Raw genomic sequence first — 18754 nt, 5'->3', positions numbered from 1 at the left:
TTACAGAAATTTGGATTGTTCATACTTTTGGCTTTTATGAATAATGCTTCTATGAACATTTGCATACAAGTTTTGTGTTGACAGATGTTTTCAGTTCTCCTGGATATATGCCTGGGAGTTGAATTGTGGGTCATACAGTAACTCTATGTTTAACATTTCAAGGAGGTATTGGACTGTTTTCCAAAGTAGCTGCACCATTTTAGATTCCCACCAACAATGTATGAGTGTTCCAATTTTCTCTGCATCCTAACCAACACTTGTAATTATCTGTCTTTTTTATTTTTGCTGACCAAGTGGATGTGAAGTGGTACCTCATTGTGGTTGAGTTCATTGCTAGTGTATTGAGCAATTGATATTTTATATTGATTTTATCACCTGCCACGTTGCTGAACTCATTTAAGTTCATTTTTTTTTTAACGTTTATTTATTTTTGAGACAGAGAGAGACAGAGCATGAGTGGGGGAGGGTCAGAGAGAGAGGGAGACACGGAATCCGAAACAGGCTTCAGGCTCTGAGCGGTCAGCACAGAGCCCGACACGGGGCTTGAACTCACGGACCGCGAGATAATGACCTGAGCCGAAGTTGGACGCTTAACTGACTGAGCCACCCAGGCGCCCTGAACTCATTTAAGTTCAAATGGTTTAGTGGATTACTTTGACTTTCTGTATAAAAGATCTATGGATCAATTTGGGGATTATTTCCATCTTAATATTAAGTCTTCCAAACAATGAATATGGGCTATCTTTCCTTCATTTAGATCTATTTTTCCTCAGATAAAATTACATACATTGGAGGTTTACAGCATAATGTTTTGATACATGTATACATGGTGAAGTGATTACCACAATCAAGCTAATTAACGTTTCCATCACCTCATATGGTTACCTTTATGTGTGTTTCTGGTAAGAACACTTAAGATCCACTAATGTCAACAAATTTCAAGTACACAGTATAGTATTCTTAACTATAGTCTCCATGCTGTATTCCATTATATCTCCAGAACTTAATACATTCTGAATAACTAAAACTTTTTATTCTTTGACTAACATGTTCCCATATCCCCCAGCCCCCAAGCCCTGGCAACCACCATTCTACTCTCTTCTTTGAGTTAGACTTTTTTAGGTTCTACATGTGACGTCTTATAATATGTGTCTTTCTGTGTCTGACTTATTTCCCTCAGCATAATGTTCTCATCCATGTTGTTGTAAATGGCAGATTTTTTTTTCTTTTTTGAATTTTTTCTTTTTTTTAAGTGTATTTATTTATTTATTTTGAGAGAAAGAGAGAGCGAGCTGGAGGGACAGAGAGAGAGAGAGAGAGAAAGAGAGAGAATCCCAAGCAGGCTGAGCACTGTCAGCACAGAGTCCGATGCAGGGCTCAAACTCATGAATCGTGAGATCATGACCTGAGCCAAAATCAAGTTGGAGGCTTCACCGACTGAGCCACCCAGGTGCCTGGTGAATTTTTGTTCTTTTTTAAAGAATTAATAATTACCCATTGTATACATATACCAAAATTTCTTCATCCATTCATCCATTGAGAGACACCTAGGTTGCTTCCATATCTTGACAATTGTTAATAATGCTGCAGTGACCTTGAAAGTGCAGATACCTCTTCGAGATACTGATTTAGTTTCTCCCTTGAATATATATCTGGAAATGGGATTGATTGCTGGATCATATGGTAGTTCTGTTTAACTTTTTGAAGAACCTCCATACCATTTTCTAGAATGCCTGTACCCCTTACATTTCCACCAATAGCAGACAAGGGTTCCCTTTTTTCCACATCCTTGTCAACACTTGTTATCTTTGGTCTTTTTGATAATAGCCATTCAACAAGGTGACATCTCACTGTGGCTTTGATTTGCATTTCCCTTATGATTAGTGATGTTGGGCATCTTTGCATATACCTGTTGGCTATTTGTATGTTTCCTTTTAAGAAATGCCTATTTAGGTACTTGGCCAATATAGTCGATATTTTATTGAGTTATTTGAGTTGTGCATATATTTTGGATACTAACCCCTTATCAGATGTATAGTTTGTAGATATCTTCTTTCATTCTATAGATTATCTCCTCTCTCTGTTGATTGTTTCCTTTGCTGTGCAGAAGTCTTTCAACAATATGTATTCCATCTATATATCTTGTACTTTTTTATGAAAATTATTCTTAGGTGCTTTATTATTTTGTGATTAATATAAAATGGAATTGTTTTCTTAATTTCATTTTCAAATTGTTCATTTATAGTGTATACATATACAATTAATATTTGTATATTGATTTTGTTACCTACTACCTTGCTTAAATCATTTATTGGATTTCTTTTTTAACTCATTGTTAATTAAGGAAAATGTTGTTAAATGTCCACATATTTGTAAAATTTCCCGATTTCTTTTGTTATTGATTTCTATTTTAATTCCATTATACTCAGATGTACTTTGCATAATTTCAATTCTTTTCAATTTGTTGTGGCCAGTTTTGTGGCCTACCATATGATCTATCCAGGGAAATGTTTGTTGAACACTTGAGAACCATGTATATTTTGCTGTTGTTGGGTAGAATGTTCTGTAGGTGACTGTTAAGTCTGGTTGATTTATAGATCAACCAGATGCTGCTAAGATCTTCTTGAACTGTTTCCTAGTTGATCTTATGAGAGGCATTCTACCCATTATTAAAAGTGAAGTATTGAAGATCCAACTTCTTGTTGAATTGTCTATTTCTACCTTCACTTCTATTCATGCTTCACACAATTTGAGGCATACTGTTCATAATCATTATTATAATAATGTAATAATGATTAATAATAATAGATAGGAATATATAATTATACATTGTTAGGTGCATATATGTTGATAATCATTTTATCATTCTGTTGAATTGACCCTCTTCTCATTACACAGTGTCCATCAGGAATAACAGATTTGGTGCCTATGTGCTATACTATTTTCTTTGATAGGTAATAGGTACCTGCTGTTAATAATAATTGTGCCTCACATGTAAGAACTTACCGTGTTCCTATAACTGTGGTGCAGGGAGGTTCAGCTATTTTATCCAATCTTTAGATAGTGTTGGGAGTAGAATTTCATCCTGGGGAATCTGCTTTTGCCAGAGCCTTCATTCTTAATTACTATATATATATATATATATATATATATATGTACATATATATATATTTGGCAAACATTTGAAATGAATCAAAATTGGAGATTTTTATATAAGCATTAAAAATAAATACAAATGGAAAACAATGTAAATTAAAATAGTTAGGTGTGTGTAGGTGGCTCTCTTCAAGCATCTGACTTCAGCTCAGGTCAAGATCTCGTGGTTCGTGGGTTTGAGCCTCGCATTGGGCTCTACCCTGGTAGTGTGAAACCTGCTTTGGATTCTCTCTCTACCTGTCTCTCTGTCTCTTCCCCACTTGCATCCTCTGTCTCTCAAAAAAAAAAAAAAAAAAAAAACAACTTAAAGAAAAACAGCTATATACTGCATGTTGATAAGGTGGTCATGAGAAGAGAAATGTTTTAAAGGGTGCACTTAATGATGCTCTTTTAAACCTTAGAGTAGGGTATGTGAAGCCAATTACTTTTTATTTTTTAATGTCATATTGTATATACAAATCCATTGTGTTTGAATGCAACATCAGAGACCCATTTACTTTGTAGGGTCAGTATTATCACAGACAACAGTAATAATCTCTTAATCCAGAGAGATGGAAGTCTGTCATCCCTCAGCAGATAGGAATGTCCTAGGATTGAATTTAATTCAATATATAAAACCTAAAATCAAAAGCTAAAATTGACATTTTTTTTCCTCCTGAAAGCCAGGAATTAAATTAAAAATTTCTTTCCACCTTTTTCTCTTCCATTTCTAATTCTCACACATTTCTTCAGGAGATAAAGGTTTTGATTTTTTTTTTCAAAAGTAATTTCATGTGCCAGAGAGGTGTATTAGGATTTAATAAAGACTGAAAATCTTTAGAGACTATGGTTATCAGAAATAAATCAGTATAGACAGAAGCATGAATATACAAAGACCTTGCACTCAGATAGAGAGTGAGAGAGTGAATAAAGGGAGAAGAAGAAGAAAAATGGTGACTGTGTATCAACAGGACATTATAAACAGTTTTTGCATCCCAGCTTCCTCCTCTTTGCTTTTGTTTTCCATGGAGCTATTGAGCGTACCTTACTAGTAGAAGCTTACCTGGAGGTGAAGGGCCCTTAGGTTTTCTGGGAGTGGCAGAGGGATGTGGTCCAAATTGTTATCGGTGAGGTAGAGATGATGGAGATCATACATATCCTGTAAACATTGCAAATGTAGGGACTTAGTGGAAATTAGCGGTGCCACAGTTGTATTTTCCATTCCCTGTTCTTTCAACTACTTGTAAAATAACACATGCCCGTCCAGGTCTTGTTTTGCAAGGGTGAGGCAGATTAGTTCTCTAGTTGCTAGACAATTCAAATGAGTTTTGTAAGAATTAACTGTAAACAAATCTTCCTTGATGAAAGCGTAAAGTGTTTCTGGATCTGTAGGAAGAACCTTGCTTTGTGCACTCTAACTTCTTCAGTTTAAGCAAGGCAGTGTCTTCCCATGGAAGATCTTCTGCAATAAGGTTTTGAAGATTTGGGTAAGGCGTAGGAAGAAGGTCCTTTATTTTTTATGGATAGAGAAAAGAGTTTCTCTCCAACAATATCCTATTCTTTCTAGTTCAAATAACAGGAAATGGGCAGTGTAACAAGATAAAAAACAAAAAACAAAAAACATTTAGACAATAAGAGGTCTACTCTAGCCAAATACTACAGAATAAACCGTGACTCACCATCACCCATGCCAACAAAAGCTGAATGGGGAGACTGAACTTTGACCCTTGGCAGACTACATACAATAAGGTGTCCTAACTCCAATGCCTACCAGGGTAACGTTATGGGAGAGCTAGTGGAGAAATGGAACTTTCGCCATTGCTTAGTGCTAATGGGTCCACACAGCTCTCTGTACTCTCCCTGGGAATAACATGGTGTCTCTTCAAGTAGTATTTTAAATTTGTTTGTTTGGCATAGATTTAGAAGAGCAGCTTGAACAAAGAGAGGGTAAGAAAGCTGGTTGGTGAGTGTTCTCATACTCTATGCTGTTATTCTAGCCTCAGACTTGCTTCTTTCATTTAGAAAATAAAATTTCTAAGATTAACTGAATCCATCCTTTTTACAAGGTGATTTAGAAGACTTCTGTATTCAACGCACCTCCCTCACCCTGCACAAGTAGTTATCCTTTAAGCCATGTAAAATATTCGCCTTGAGCGGAGTTCCTGGGAAATACAAATTGTCTGGCTTACACCATTTCTAGGTGCGCATTGTAGACTTGTGTTCCAGGGAGCCACCAACTCCTTATTCTCAGTCTGCTTTCTGTTCTTGTTGTTTGACTAGCCTCAGAACTTACCAGAACACAATGTTTCCCCAAAACTTGATAAGTAGTACTTAGAGGTTTTGTTTGTTTGTTTGTTGTTTCGTTTTGTTTTTAGTAGTTAAAAGTCTCATAAAATTGACACTTTCCTTATGGAAATAAAAAAGTTAGTCAATGACAGCAAATGAGGTGGAAAGATTAAAGTCTTCCATATCCAAACTTAAAACTCACTTTAAACGCTTCTTGTTTTATTCCTTTCCTCCCCAGCCTATTGTTGCTAATATCAATAAATGTCAAAGTGTTTGGCAATTCTGGGAGCTGCCTTATTTTGTTGTCACGCAGGACAAGCTCTCGGAGTTGAGGTAGCTTTCTGAATGCATCCTCATCAATCTCAGATATTAGATTTGATGTCAGATCAATTCTTTTTAAGTCATCTAGAAGGAAAAATGAAAGAAGTAGTTAAATAGTGTTGAATATGTTGTGCTCGCATAAAAATATGAATATAAATTAACAATGAATTTAATTATCAATGGACAATTAATAAAATAATTATTTCTAACTACTTTACATACAAATTTAATTGCTTCCACCCAGTGCTATACATACTTTTTTATACACTTATAAGTAAGCATAACTTTAGGGGTGCCTGGGTGGCTCAGTCGGTTAAGCTGTGGCTTTGGCTCAGGTCATGATCTTGTGGTTTGTGAGTTCCAGTCCCGCATCAGTCTCTGTACTGACAGCTCAGAGCCTGGATCCTGCTTTGGATTCTGTGTCTCACTCTCTCTTTCTGCCCCTCCCTGACTTGCACTCTGTCCTCTCTCTCTCTCTCTTTCAAAACTAAATAAACATTAAAAAATTAAAAAAAAAAAGCATAACTTTAACAAAAGTATTGACACATTATATTTAAGATAACTTGTGCTTTCCCTGTATTCTTCATAAGCTTTGTCTAGATTTTACCATTTAAAAGGTTTTCCTCACTGATGCCAGATTGCTGTATTTTCTAATAGTCATAGATACATTAGCATTAAAATACAAAGGCATTAAAAAGAAATTCTCAAATGATCAAACCACTTTATAAAGACACTTTATAAAACACTTTATAAAGTTTTGTAAAAACTTTTCTAAGTTGCCAAAATTATTAAGTCAGAAGGTAGGCTTTTATGCATCAATCATAAAGCAACTGTGCTTTAATGGGAGTCTATTCAAACAACCCAAATCCTAGTAAATATATGACCATGACATTTTACTCAATGTCATAACATGATAATGAATTTTAGCCTATAAAATATACACACTTATGATTCTATTTCTTGAAAATAGCTCATTTGAAAATATCAACTATGTAGTTTCACAATGACCTTTAATTCTTCATCATTTTTAATATAATTAAAAATACCTTCAAATATTTAAATAAGAAAAGAGTTGTTTATGGGCCAATTTTCATATCCAAGGTTCATTTTTAGTACCAACATTTTATAGTGCAAAAATTTTGGAAAAGTCTGTAAAGAAGAAATGGTATTAATGCTGTCATCCATACTTAGGCTTGCAAAATCGTTCTTGTTGATCTTTTTAATTCTGTTGAAGCGGGAATAGAAATAAGCAGTGTTCTTGGGCAGCGGTGGAATAGCATCAAGTTCGTGGTCATCACAGTATACGGTGGTACTTATACATGTACACAGAAGGCAGGTTGGAAAGTCTACAAGGTAGAGGCAAATAATTATGTGTAAGTAACAAAAGGAATTTCCAAGAAATAATGTGATTAGATGTTTGTTAAATAATATTAGGGTCTCATAGAGACTACCCTGGGATATTTCATATTTTATCACATAGTTTTCTATAAATAGAAATTAAAGTCAAACGTACCAAGGAAAGCTGCCATGATAATTAGTATATTCTTTGTAATGTTGTAAATTTTATTTCAAATTACTGAGTGGATAAAGTGTGGTTGTTGCTTTTATGCTTATTAGAAATTCTCTTTTCGAATGTAAATAGTAAGACTGTGGTTTTCATAAAGTTAAAACATCACACATAATATTTTTATTAAGTCTTTGGTTTAATAATTAAACACCTCACTGAAACAAAATCTGCTTCAAGAAAAATGACAGAGTAATGATCATTAATATTAATTCATTCAATATATTTATTGAATTCTTTCTATGTAAATGACACTATGCTAGCTGGTGAAATAGTGAGGAGCACGAGGTGACACAGTTCTATTTTATGATCTTCTATGTAAGATCATATATGTTTAATTTCCCTGCTGAAGACTTTCTGCTGGATACTTACGTTTCCCTCTATTGTGTGCGTATCTGCATGTTTTTATTTGTAGAATGCTCTACTACTCCTTAGAATGTTAGCTATGTGGTAAGAATATAATGTATTCATTTGAAGTATTGGCTTAGGATGTTAATCACACAAATAAATAAAGTGGGAACTGTGAAAAATGTCATGAAATATATGAGCATAAAATAGGGGAATCTGACTCAGTCTGACAGTCATGGTTCTCTGAGGAGGTGATAACTGAGTTGAGATCTGCAAGAACAGAAGGAGTTAACCATGCAAGTGGGAGGAAAGAGTACCCAGGCAGAGGAAGCAGCATTTGCAAAGGCCCTTCACTTTGGAGGGACTAAAAGATGGTCCATGTGTCTATAGCACAGACTACATTGAAATGTATGGGGCAGACCATGCAGAGGCCTTATAGGCTGTGCTATTACAGGTTTTGTTCCTTATCCTAAGGATGGGCAGGTCATTACATGATCAGATTTGCACAGATTAAGAAAACACTCTGCTTGAAGTTGTCGTAGAAGACTGAGGGAGGGCAAGTGGACAGAGTGGAGATGACTTGCTGTCTAGATAAAAGATGATAGTTGCTTGCTTGGGGTCATGGTGACATGTTGAAAAGGCAACATATCCAAAAGGTATTTGTGAAGCTGCGTTATGTCTCAACATATTGATCTATATTTCTCTATCACATGTGCGCACACACACACACACACACACACACACACACCCCTCCTTCACTCTCTGTTTAGGGGTCATGTAGAGGACAGTGAGCTTCAAAGGAAGATAGAAATGCAATGACTAGAAGGAAAGGAGCAAGATAAGATGGGGAGATATTATGGAGGCCAAATGGAGAGAGAGAGTTTAAAGGAAAAGGGAATAGAAAACATTCTAAAGCTGCTGAGATGTCAGGTAATTTAAGGACTGAAAATGTCTTTTGGGTTAGTTACTGCGGTGGTTATATACAACTTCAGTAAGAGCTACAGAGTGATGGGGCTAGAAGCCAGATTAACAGCCAATTGAGGAGGGAGTTGAGGGTGAGGAAGTAGTTACAACAGATATAGACAATGCTAGTGAGATGTTTAACTGTGAAGGAGGAAAGAGAGATGGTGATAAGTATAAGCAAATATATATGCAGTGTGTAAATTGACTGAAGCAGGAGAAATTTGTAGAAAGAGATCCAAAGTAGAATTTGAAGATCAAAAGGATCCTGAGAGGGCGGTAAGACATGGACTCAAAGCCACAGTGGGCAAGATCGCATCCTGTATTTGAGAGGACAGTCTATCTGTTGGGAAAGGAGGACAGGGAGATAAGGTGCGTGCAAGTCCATGTAGGTAAAGATTACATCTCAGAAAGACCAAGAGCTGCTCACCAGAAGATTGCATTTTCTCTGTTGAGCAAGAGGCTTGGCTCTCTGATGAGCTTGAAGAAAAAAGGGAGGAGGAGGAGAAGGGTGGTTAAGATGTGAGATGAATGGAGAATGTGAAATAGCCATGAGCGAAACTAGACGAAAGTAATGGAAGAGCTTCCTTGCAATCGCTCAGTGATCAGTTCATCCCAGTTTAGCTGGGACTTTCCTGGTGTTAGCCTTGAAACCCCCCCACTATGGGACGCCTCTCTCCCAGGCAGACCCGGACATTTGGTTGCCTTCGCGGAGGGATCTCCTTGTGGTTTGTGATCAAGAATTATTAGTGCGCTTACTAAGGTCTTATTGTTATCATTAAGTAGGGAAATTATTTACAATAACAGCTCTGGGAATGAAAACTATTTTAGGAATGGAAATCTAGGAAAGAAAATTTAAGGGGAACTATAAAATATTGAACACTTGCTAGTTTTCAATTCATTATAAATTAATATTTACCACATATATATATTTTTAAAATAAGTATTTGATTCTTCTATATTTTCATTGCCTTGCTAATTTAGCAGTAATTGCTTAAAGTAATTTATATATATTCACACCAGTTATATTTTAATTCTAGCTTTTCCACTCATAACCCAAGCTTATTTTATATGGCTTCAGAAAATTATTTTTAGAAATTTGTATTCATAGTAAAAAAATATGATATTTTGATTATTAATGCTCTAAATAGTTCCTTCCAAGCTATTTAGCTATGATGCATGTATAAGATTTAAATTTAATTTTAAAGTTTAGAATTTCTGGTGCTGATTTTTCTGTGGAAATTAAAATGTGAATTAAAATGTTAACTTCATCGCTTCTCAGCCTTTTGGCTAAGGTCAAGTGTAAAATTTTAACTTCATTAGTCACCCTCAGACTACTTTGCAGATAATTTTTTTTTCTAAAGCCATATATTTTTTTTATGGGTTCAAACCTGACATTATTGAGCCATAATTTCAAAAACTAAACACAATTTTCAAAATCTAAAGCTTTTGAAAAGATTGGGCGTTATGTTTTTCTGTTGTTCCTGGCTTGGCTGAAAGACCTGAATATAGGTAACAGTGCCAGATCAGTCAACGTCTGACGGATCTGAAATAACTTAAAAGTGAGTAACGTTCTATATATGTTTAATTTCCCTGCTGAAAACTTTCTGCTGGATACTTACGTTTCCCTCTATCGTGTGCGTATCTGCATGTTTTTATTTGTAGCGTGCTCTGCTACTCCTTAGAATGTTAGCTATGTGGTAAGAATATAATGTATTCACTTGAAGTATTGGCTTAGGATACAGGGGTCGCTATTTGCATTTCAGCACAGCTAAGTACCACGGCCATGATCTTGCACAACTTTTATCCTATGTTGGAGTTTTAGTTGTCCTATTTGTAAAGCGGAAATAATACTACTTAGTACAGAGTATCATTCTGACTCTTCAAAGCGTTGATATACATAAAATGTTTTAGCAGTTGGCGTATAGGCAGCATTTTACAAAAGACAATCTTTTACATCACTTACTGGTGAACAGTTAAAACCCGGTAGAGGCAGAGAGTAGGTTGGTGCCTACCAGGGGCTGGGGAGTTGCTGCTCAACACATGTAAATTTTCGCTTATGCAAAATAAGTCAGCTGTTGAGGTCTGCTGTACAACATAGTGCCCATAGTTAGCAAACCTGTGTTGTACACTGAAATATTTGTTGAGAATTTTAAAAAATAAGCTCTTTTATCAATAGTGGAGTAACGAGAATAACATTTATTATGTTACTGTGGGTCAGGCACTAAATTCATTCATTCAATTCTTACAACAACTCTATGAAGAAAGTTGTATTATTTGTTATCCCACATTTTGGATGAGGAAACTAAGGCAAAATATAGTGAATGTCTTGCTCAAGATTGTGTTCCCAGCAAGTCCCAAAGCTGGGATTTGAATGCGCTCCCCTGGTTTCTCTCTCAGTATGTTCTGTACAGCCTTTTGTCATATTACCTATTACACATTATTGCCTCTCCATTTGTTTACACGTCTGTCTCCCTGTACTAGAGAAAAATATCCATGAAAACAGCAGTCCGTTTTACGATAAGTTTCGTAGCTCCAGAAGTTTCAGTCCAGAGACACTCTCTGTACTAAATAAACCTTTGCAATGGGAACTCTGCTCATTTTTGTACACCCCCTCACTATGCCATTCTCTGTGTGTGAAACTATTCTGGTGGGAGTCCACTTGAGTGCCTCCAGGGGTGACACGGACGAATTCTAACAAGAAACATAGATCATAGAATCACATCTAGCCTCAGGAACTCCTAACGGCCGTGGCTTAGGTCACCCTCAGGCTGTACAAGATGGAGTTCAGGGCTATGGAATGCCTTCCTCTCTGCTGCTCCCTAGGACTGAGTGAGAGAAGAAGACTGTTCCAATAAGTACACAGACAAGAATCAGAACAGGCTTGCTTTAAACTCAGTGTGTGACACTAACAGCTGTGTGATCTCCGACAAGTTCCTACCATTTTTGAGCTATTAACAATGAAAAGATTAATCCTCACACCTTTACATGCAGGTGGTGGTAGACAAGTGAGAGAATATGAAGCGCTGAGCCTTATGGCCCACAGGTAGTATGTGCCCAGTCAATGTAAAATATTAGTATTATTGCCGTCAACCCAATCAGCTGTCATTACCTTATCACCCTGAACTGCTGTGGCCTCATCTGTCAGACATCGATTCTCATCTTGCTAACAGTATACTCTTTGTTCTAGAAATGCATTCCACCACAAAGATTTTGAGTAACGATGCTAGGCCAATATTTCGTTCCCAGATTTGGTTATTTGATCATTTCTATCATGCCAAAGCTTATTTAATTATTAAATTAATTATCAAAACTGCTTTTTATGAATTATTAAAACTCCTTTATATTTGAATGCAAAATACATATCTCCTGCTTCAAACCTAGCCTGTAGCACAACTTTCTCTGTGAGTCATGTGGACTGCCTATGGCCTTGGAGCTTGACGGTGTTGCAGTATGACCAAGTGGACTTCATTCACATCAGCTTTGATGGACCTGACCTTCATTGGTGTGTGGGCCCAGAACCCCAGTGAACTCAGGCTCCTGTGGGGAAGAGCCATCGATAAGTCTAGGGGTGGACTCTTCCTCCTCTTCTTCAGCCTCCTCTGGCTGTGGGGGTGGGGTGAGAAGCTCTCTGTTCCCAGAAGGCATCACTGTGGCTATTTCAATCTGGAAAAGAAACAAAATTTCACCAGGAAGCCTCAACCCCCCTGTGTGGTAGGGACACAAATTTTAAATGTATCCATTTTTTTTGCCACAAGAGGGCACTGGTGTTCTGAAGTTCAACACTACAGGACAGCTTGCCAGGGAGGGCACATGTGGTTCTAGTTATTGTTATTGTTGGGTTTAATTAATTTTGTTTCTCAAATCTTAGTAATAATTTCCAATGCCCATGGTTTTTTTTTGGGGGGGGGGTGATTATCTTGCTCTTTAAAACATTCTTATATGATTATTTATTTTTTAAAAACCTCATTTATTGTTTTATAAATACATAGCATTGCAAGAATGCATTATTGTTGTGGAAGATTTAAATTAATCCAGGAGTGTGCAGAATAAAATCCCAAAGTCCCCTTCACCCTGAAACCCTGATTCCACTCTGCTTGAAAATAATCACTATTAAGAAATTAATGTGTATGCTCCGGTCCTTTTCATCCTTAGTTTCCTAGATTCAAATATTCTGTTTCTTTACAATTTACACTTCCAATAGTTTTACTGAGAAGTGTCCTTTCTACTAAAATGAAAAAAATATGTATGGATATATGAAAACGATATGATTTTATCATGTGCAATTTCTCATATACTTTCAATTTTAATTTGAGTAACAAGTATTACCAACAATATTTGGGTTTGTTAAAATTGGCCTTTGTGAGAGTTTTGACAATAGAAGGCATCTGTTAAAATTGAAAAAAAAATACTCAAATATTTTTTCAGAGATTATATTTTAGATTATACATGGTGTTCTTTTCTTGCATATTTTAGGTAATGAGTTACTACTGCTTTTAAGAACACCATTTGCATTTAGAATAACCGCTTACTCTCAAATCCCTCCCCGTGTCTCAACGTCTATTCCTTTGCATTACTTAATAAATATCTACCTTCCTAACAATCTTATAACCTTAGGCAGGAAATCTGCTCAAGATAGTTCATTGGCAACATGAAGGACACACTTTGGGAGTCTACTTTCCTGATGGCGTCCAGAAATCTCAGATTCCCCTTTTGCTACCCTTATATGGCTGCTTGATTCTTCCCACCTTTCTTCTTTATTCACACTTATTAAATAAGCAAAAAAAAAAAAAAAAAAAAAACCCACAAATTACCTTTTAATGTATTTAATGTCAAATGGTACGCACAATATTACTTTCATGTATGAAATAAGTATGTAATTAGACCAGATATTTTGGTATTTTAGATAGCTGTTTCAGGTAATCGTAATACACTTAAAATTAGATACATTTATTATTTAATGTTATTTTTAATAAATTTGAATGCGTGGCTTCACAGATGAAAATTAAAATTACTCTTTTAAAGGAACACTAAACTTTTTTGTCAGTTCACACTTCTGAATTGTGTCTTTTTCTGTTTCTGGAGAGTCTGTCCCTTTCAGCCCTTCCTCCCTGTATTGTAGTGACTCCGCCAGTTTCCTGCCTATCCAAGCCCACTACATGGTACACTCTGAGTTACATATTTTATCTTTGTAACTCAAGGCTGTAGCGTAATAGATGATCAACAAGTACTTATTAAATATAAGCTTGCTTGTCCAAACTATATCTAAGTCACAGCTTTATATTTAACTTCAGAGATTTTACTGATAAGAATCATGAATGTGTTAATGCCCACTTTAATGCATTTTAAAGCATGAAATCAAACCAAAAGCATCTCATACTGTATTTGGTGCATTAGGAAGCCATACATGAAGATATTGTAACTCTTGGCCAGAAATCTCCACTTGAGAAGATTGGGCACACGTCCTTAAGCAGGGAGACATACGGTTTCCATCTGCAGGATCAGAATGAAGCAGATTTAGAAGGAATAGATCTGCAGAGACCAAAAGGAGGCTCCAGGAAGAGCGGAAATTGAGACAGATGTTTCATGGAATGGAGGCAGCCTAAAGGGAGAAACACATTCCAGACACGTCGCCTTGAATCTTTAGCTTTGTAGGAAAAATGTTTGCACATACTTTCTACAGATAATTGTTTTTCCACTGATTTGATGCGAAGCCGTAAGATCTCACTTGCCATCCAGTATAATGAGGCAAAAAACAGCTTTTGTGCTTATCAAAACCCGTTTTGTTCATGCTTACTTACTAATAAAATGTGAACGTTGAACGTTGAACAATTTTGAAGACCAAGGGAAAAGAATGCCTTTTCAGTTCAGCAAAATTACAGAACTATAAACTCAAAGTGCTGTTCCTGGTAAGCTTTTCGCATTGCAGACCCATTTATTATCACTATTGAATAGAAATGATTTAAGCTTCTGTCTTTTTTCCTCCTTTCTTTTAACAATTTTCATGCTGCGATATGAAGTTGTGAGGCAATGCGTGCAAAGAAATGTGGCCAGGGAAGCACAGCCACCTGGCTCTCCATGTGGCTGACTTTTATGCTTATCCTGCAGAAACCTAAATTTGGGAATAAACACAAATAGCCAGAAAACCATCCCTGCCCCTTTTTCTTAGGCTACAACTGGCAACACTCAAATGCAAATATAACTGAGCCTGTGATAGAAATCTTCATTCTTCCCGAATATTCCTCCGTTGTTTTTCCTTTTACCTCCTTGTTTTACTCTGACCTGTTGTTTTTGTCTGTTTGTTTTACTGTTTTTTTTTTTTTTTTTTTTACTGAATTCTTTTGATCTGTTTATTATGTTTACCTGGATTTTACAAACACAATAAATACAAAGGGTCACTCCTGCACATGGCCTCGAACTTAGCCACCACTGTGCTTGCATATCTTTTTTTTTAGGTTTATTTATTTATTTTGAGAGAGAGAGAGGGAGAGAGAGAGAATTCCCAACCAGGCTCCACACTGTCAGCACAGAGAGCCTGATTCAGTTACATTTCTTGGACCAGGTTATGTGTACTGAGACTTTTACCAGCAATATTTATCTCATTATCAATAATACTGCAAAAGATTTCAGACTTTCATTCTCCAATAATCAGAAGAGGTGTCCACAGAAAAATCTTCTAAAAGCACTCAGCACCATTTTAAGTGATAACATTTGGTTTTAAACAAATTTAATCAAATCCACTTGTCTCATCCAAAAGCACATCTAAATGACCTGGAGGAACATTGTTACCATTGAGTCTACTTAATGTATTTGTCTTAAGTTCATGGTAAAAATATGAAAAAAGAAGTGTGTTCGGAAACAATAGCCACACTTCTCTTCCTAATTGCCTCCTTTGCCAGGAACCCCGTCACTACAGACTCTTGCTGAACATGCTGCTTATACTTGTTTAGGATGATGGAGAGTCATTTGCTGCTGCTAAGCCTGTGTTTCAACTAAAAAAACATATGTATGTGTGTGTGTGTGTGTGTGTGTGTGTGTGTGTGTGTGTGTAATATTTTGATATCTTTTGATCTCAGCACTTAAACTGAAGTTTCCAAAGAAACACTTAATGAAAATGTCACTGATGTGTGACGGAAAGAATGCTATGAAAGAATTCAGGATACTCAATCGATTCCTACCTTCATGAATGGATGAAAAGATCACTGAATGAAAGAGTGAATTTGTAAATGATGGAAGTTTTGCCAGTCTTTACGGTTACCTAATCAACCAGAATGAATGTCTATGCCAAACATTACATTTAAGTAATGATCATTATGTCCATTTTCCCTGTCAGTATTATTTTCTAAACATCTATCAATACCATTATTTTTTTTTTCTATGTCTACCATTATGGCCAGAATCTAAGTCGCTACCTGTCTTGCCAGGAATACAGCAATAGTCTACTTACAGGAAGTTGGCATCTCCTCCATTATATGTTAACTCTCTAATGAGAATAAGCTCTTTAAAAGACAGAACTGGGGGCGCCTGGGTGGCGCAGTCGGTTAAGCGTCCGACTTCAGCCAGGTCACGATCTTGCGGTCCGTGAGTTCGAGCCCCGCGTCAGGCTCTGGGCTGATGGCTCAGAGCCTGGAGCCTGTTTCTGATTCTGTGTCTCCCTCTCTCTCTGCCCCTCCCCCGTTCATGCTCTCTCTCTGTCCCAAAAATAAATAAAAACGTTGAAAAAAAAAATTTAAAAAAAATAAAAAAAATAAAATAAAAAAAAATAAAAGACAGAACTGATCACTGCCAACCTCTGCTTAAAATCTTTAAATGGCATCTTATTGTTCTTAATAGCCACAAGACCAGTGGCCTTGCAGAAGCAAGGTAACATATTGGTTTGACTGGATGAACTTGACTCTGGCCTATCTGTGAGATCTTGGGTGAGGGACTTTGCCTCCTAAACCTCAGTTTCTCTACCTGTAAAATCCTGGTATATATAGTATATAGTACAGCTGTGTTAGGATGAAAATGTTAATACACAGAGTAAGTGCCATGGAAATTTATTATTAGTAGTATTTGTTATTTTTATTTTTGCTGTTTTTATTTTGTTTGTTATTATTTTTTTAATTTTTAAAATGTTTTTATTTATTTTTGAGACAGAGAGAGACAGAGCATGAGCAGGGGAGGGACAGAGAGAGAGAGGGAGACACAGAATCCGAAGCCAGCTCCAGGCTCTGAGCTGTCGGCACAGAGCCTGACGCGGGGCTCGAACTCACGGACTGTGAGATCATGACCTGAGCTGAAGTCAGACGCTTAACCGACTGAGCCACCCAGGCGCCCCTTATGTTTGTTATTATTAATAAAATAAATTCAAAACTCTCTGCCTTACAAGGTCCTGCATGGCTTTGCCCTTCTAGTGTTGCCTTCTTCCATTTCATACAAACTCTGATCTTTTTCTGCATTGCCCATCTTTAATTTCTTATGCTCCTTTTTCTAGAAGACATTTGCATGTGCTAGTTGTTCTGCTTGGTATTCCCTCCATCCCTTAGCTTCCCCCCCAATATTATTTTATTTTATTTTATTTTTTAACAGCTTTATTGACACTACAGTAAATCCTGAAAGACAAAGAAAGCAAAAGCATGTGCACACTGAGATCCCTGGTGACTCATTGATATTCACTTAAGAATGAAGATATAATTGTTCCTATTGCAATACAAAAAAATAATGCATATTTTAGTGTAAATACTGATAGGGTCAGGGAGAGGGTCGCAGTGAGGTCTCCATTCCAAGAAGTCACTTTAGATTGTTCTCATGATGTAAAACTGACCTTAAAAACGCACAAGAAAAGACTGTTTCACCAAGGCTTTGAGAACAGCTTCCTGACTCTTGACTTTTTAGTGATAATAGTATAGCTAAAGAAAAAGTAAAATGAAGAGAGTGACAGCCTAAAAAAATCAAGTTCAGGAAAGAAAGATTTGTTGTTGTGTCCAGCATTGTTTGGAGGAGAGAAATATTAAATTTGTTGGCCATAAGCAGCAGTCACTAAAGAGATCATCTCTGGTATGGAGAAGAGAAGTTTTACTGGATCTCATAATCTGCTAGATAAAAATAACTGGCATGGACTGAACATTCACTCTATGTGAGAAACTGTTATGTTCTTCCCATTGATTCACATGTAATTATCAGAACAGCTCTTTGTAGAAGGTGCAGTAATTGTGCACATCTAATAGGTTTGTAAACTGAGAATGGGAGATGGGAGGGCTAAAATGAATTGTCTGAGGTCACACAAATAGTAAGACCAGGCTTTCAATCTAATTAGTCCTGCCACAAGACTGCTTGATTTACTTAATTTTGAACCTGTATTCAGCCAAATAAGTTTCTGCTGAATAATCTTGTTTCTTAGGAAACTTCATTCTGAGAAAGAGGGGATCTGGATCAGGGAAGTGAGCCTTACCACTGGGAAATGGCTTCACCTTATACATTCATAAATGGACTATCTTGTCAAAATTTCAAGCCTCATATAGTTTTTGCTGGGCATCATTCATCAACCTACAATCTGATTTGATCATCATTGATTATGTTAGTCAGTTGCTGATCCTGAAGGCGAAAGACAATACCAAGGCCACATTGCCCTGTGGGAGCTCTTGACAGTCATTCAATCCTCCCCTGAAATTGACAAGTGTGAGAAGCATCATATAATATCAATATAGGTGGATTGTAAAATTCAAGCAGAATTTATTGTAATTCTAACTTTTTTGAGAAATAGGTATTATGTCAGAATGAAGCTTTAGTCTGGTTAAACTTGATGGCTAAGACAATTCCATGCATTCACCACAGTTTCATTTTCCTCCTGGGCATTCAGCTAAAGTTCATTCTCTACTTTCCTTGAATCTAGATCGGGTCATGTGGTTCGTTCTAGCCAATTGAATGGGAAAAGAAGTAATGCACCACATCTGGTCCAAATTAGTGAAGCGCAAGTATACTTTCTCCATCTGTCAACAGAAGATACTAGTGTGACCTTGAAGTCCCAAGGTGAAGATGGTGAAGTTCTAGCATGAAGGAAGTTTGAATCCCTAAATAACTACCTGGAGGACAGTAAACCTATTGACCTGCATTGGACAGTCATGTCAGCAAGATATAAATTTTTATTGTGTAAAGCCA

General features: G+C 36.6%; 1 protein-coding gene and 1 long non-coding RNA gene across 2 annotated transcripts in view; one reads left to right on the top strand and one right to left on the bottom strand.

Moving 5' to 3' along the window:
• The window catches only part of EPYC (epiphycan), a 35901-nt gene that overhangs the window by 1472 nt on the left and 15675 nt on the right, over positions 1-18754 (bottom strand). Inside the window, exons 3-6 of the mRNA XM_025926920.2 lie at positions 12112-12280; positions 6930-7088; positions 5624-5826; positions 4199-4294 (exon numbers count right to left, since the gene is read on the bottom strand). Of these exons, the coding sequence (XP_025782705.1) occupies positions 4199-4294; positions 5624-5826; positions 6930-7088; positions 12112-12280 (627 nt within the window). The remainder of the gene's footprint in view (positions 1-4198; positions 4295-5623; positions 5827-6929; positions 7089-12111; positions 12281-18754) is intronic.
• The window catches only part of LOC147578994 (uncharacterized), a 27450-nt gene extending 8696 nt beyond the window's left edge, over positions 1-18754 (top strand). Inside the window, exon 2 of the long non-coding RNA XR_015253444.1 lies at positions 18489-18754. This is a non-coding gene — a long non-coding RNA (uncharacterized LOC147578994). The remainder of the gene's footprint in view (positions 1-18488) is intronic.

The sequence above is a fragment of the Puma concolor genome, chromosome B4 (genome assembly GCF_028749965.1).
Source record: "Puma concolor isolate L17-30 chromosome B4, mPumCon1.1.hap2, whole genome shotgun sequence".
NCBI lineage: Eukaryota > Metazoa > Chordata > Mammalia > Carnivora > Felidae > Puma > Puma concolor.
The sequence above is the reverse complement of the archived record's forward strand: the minus strand, read 5'-3'. Positions and strand labels throughout refer to the sequence as shown.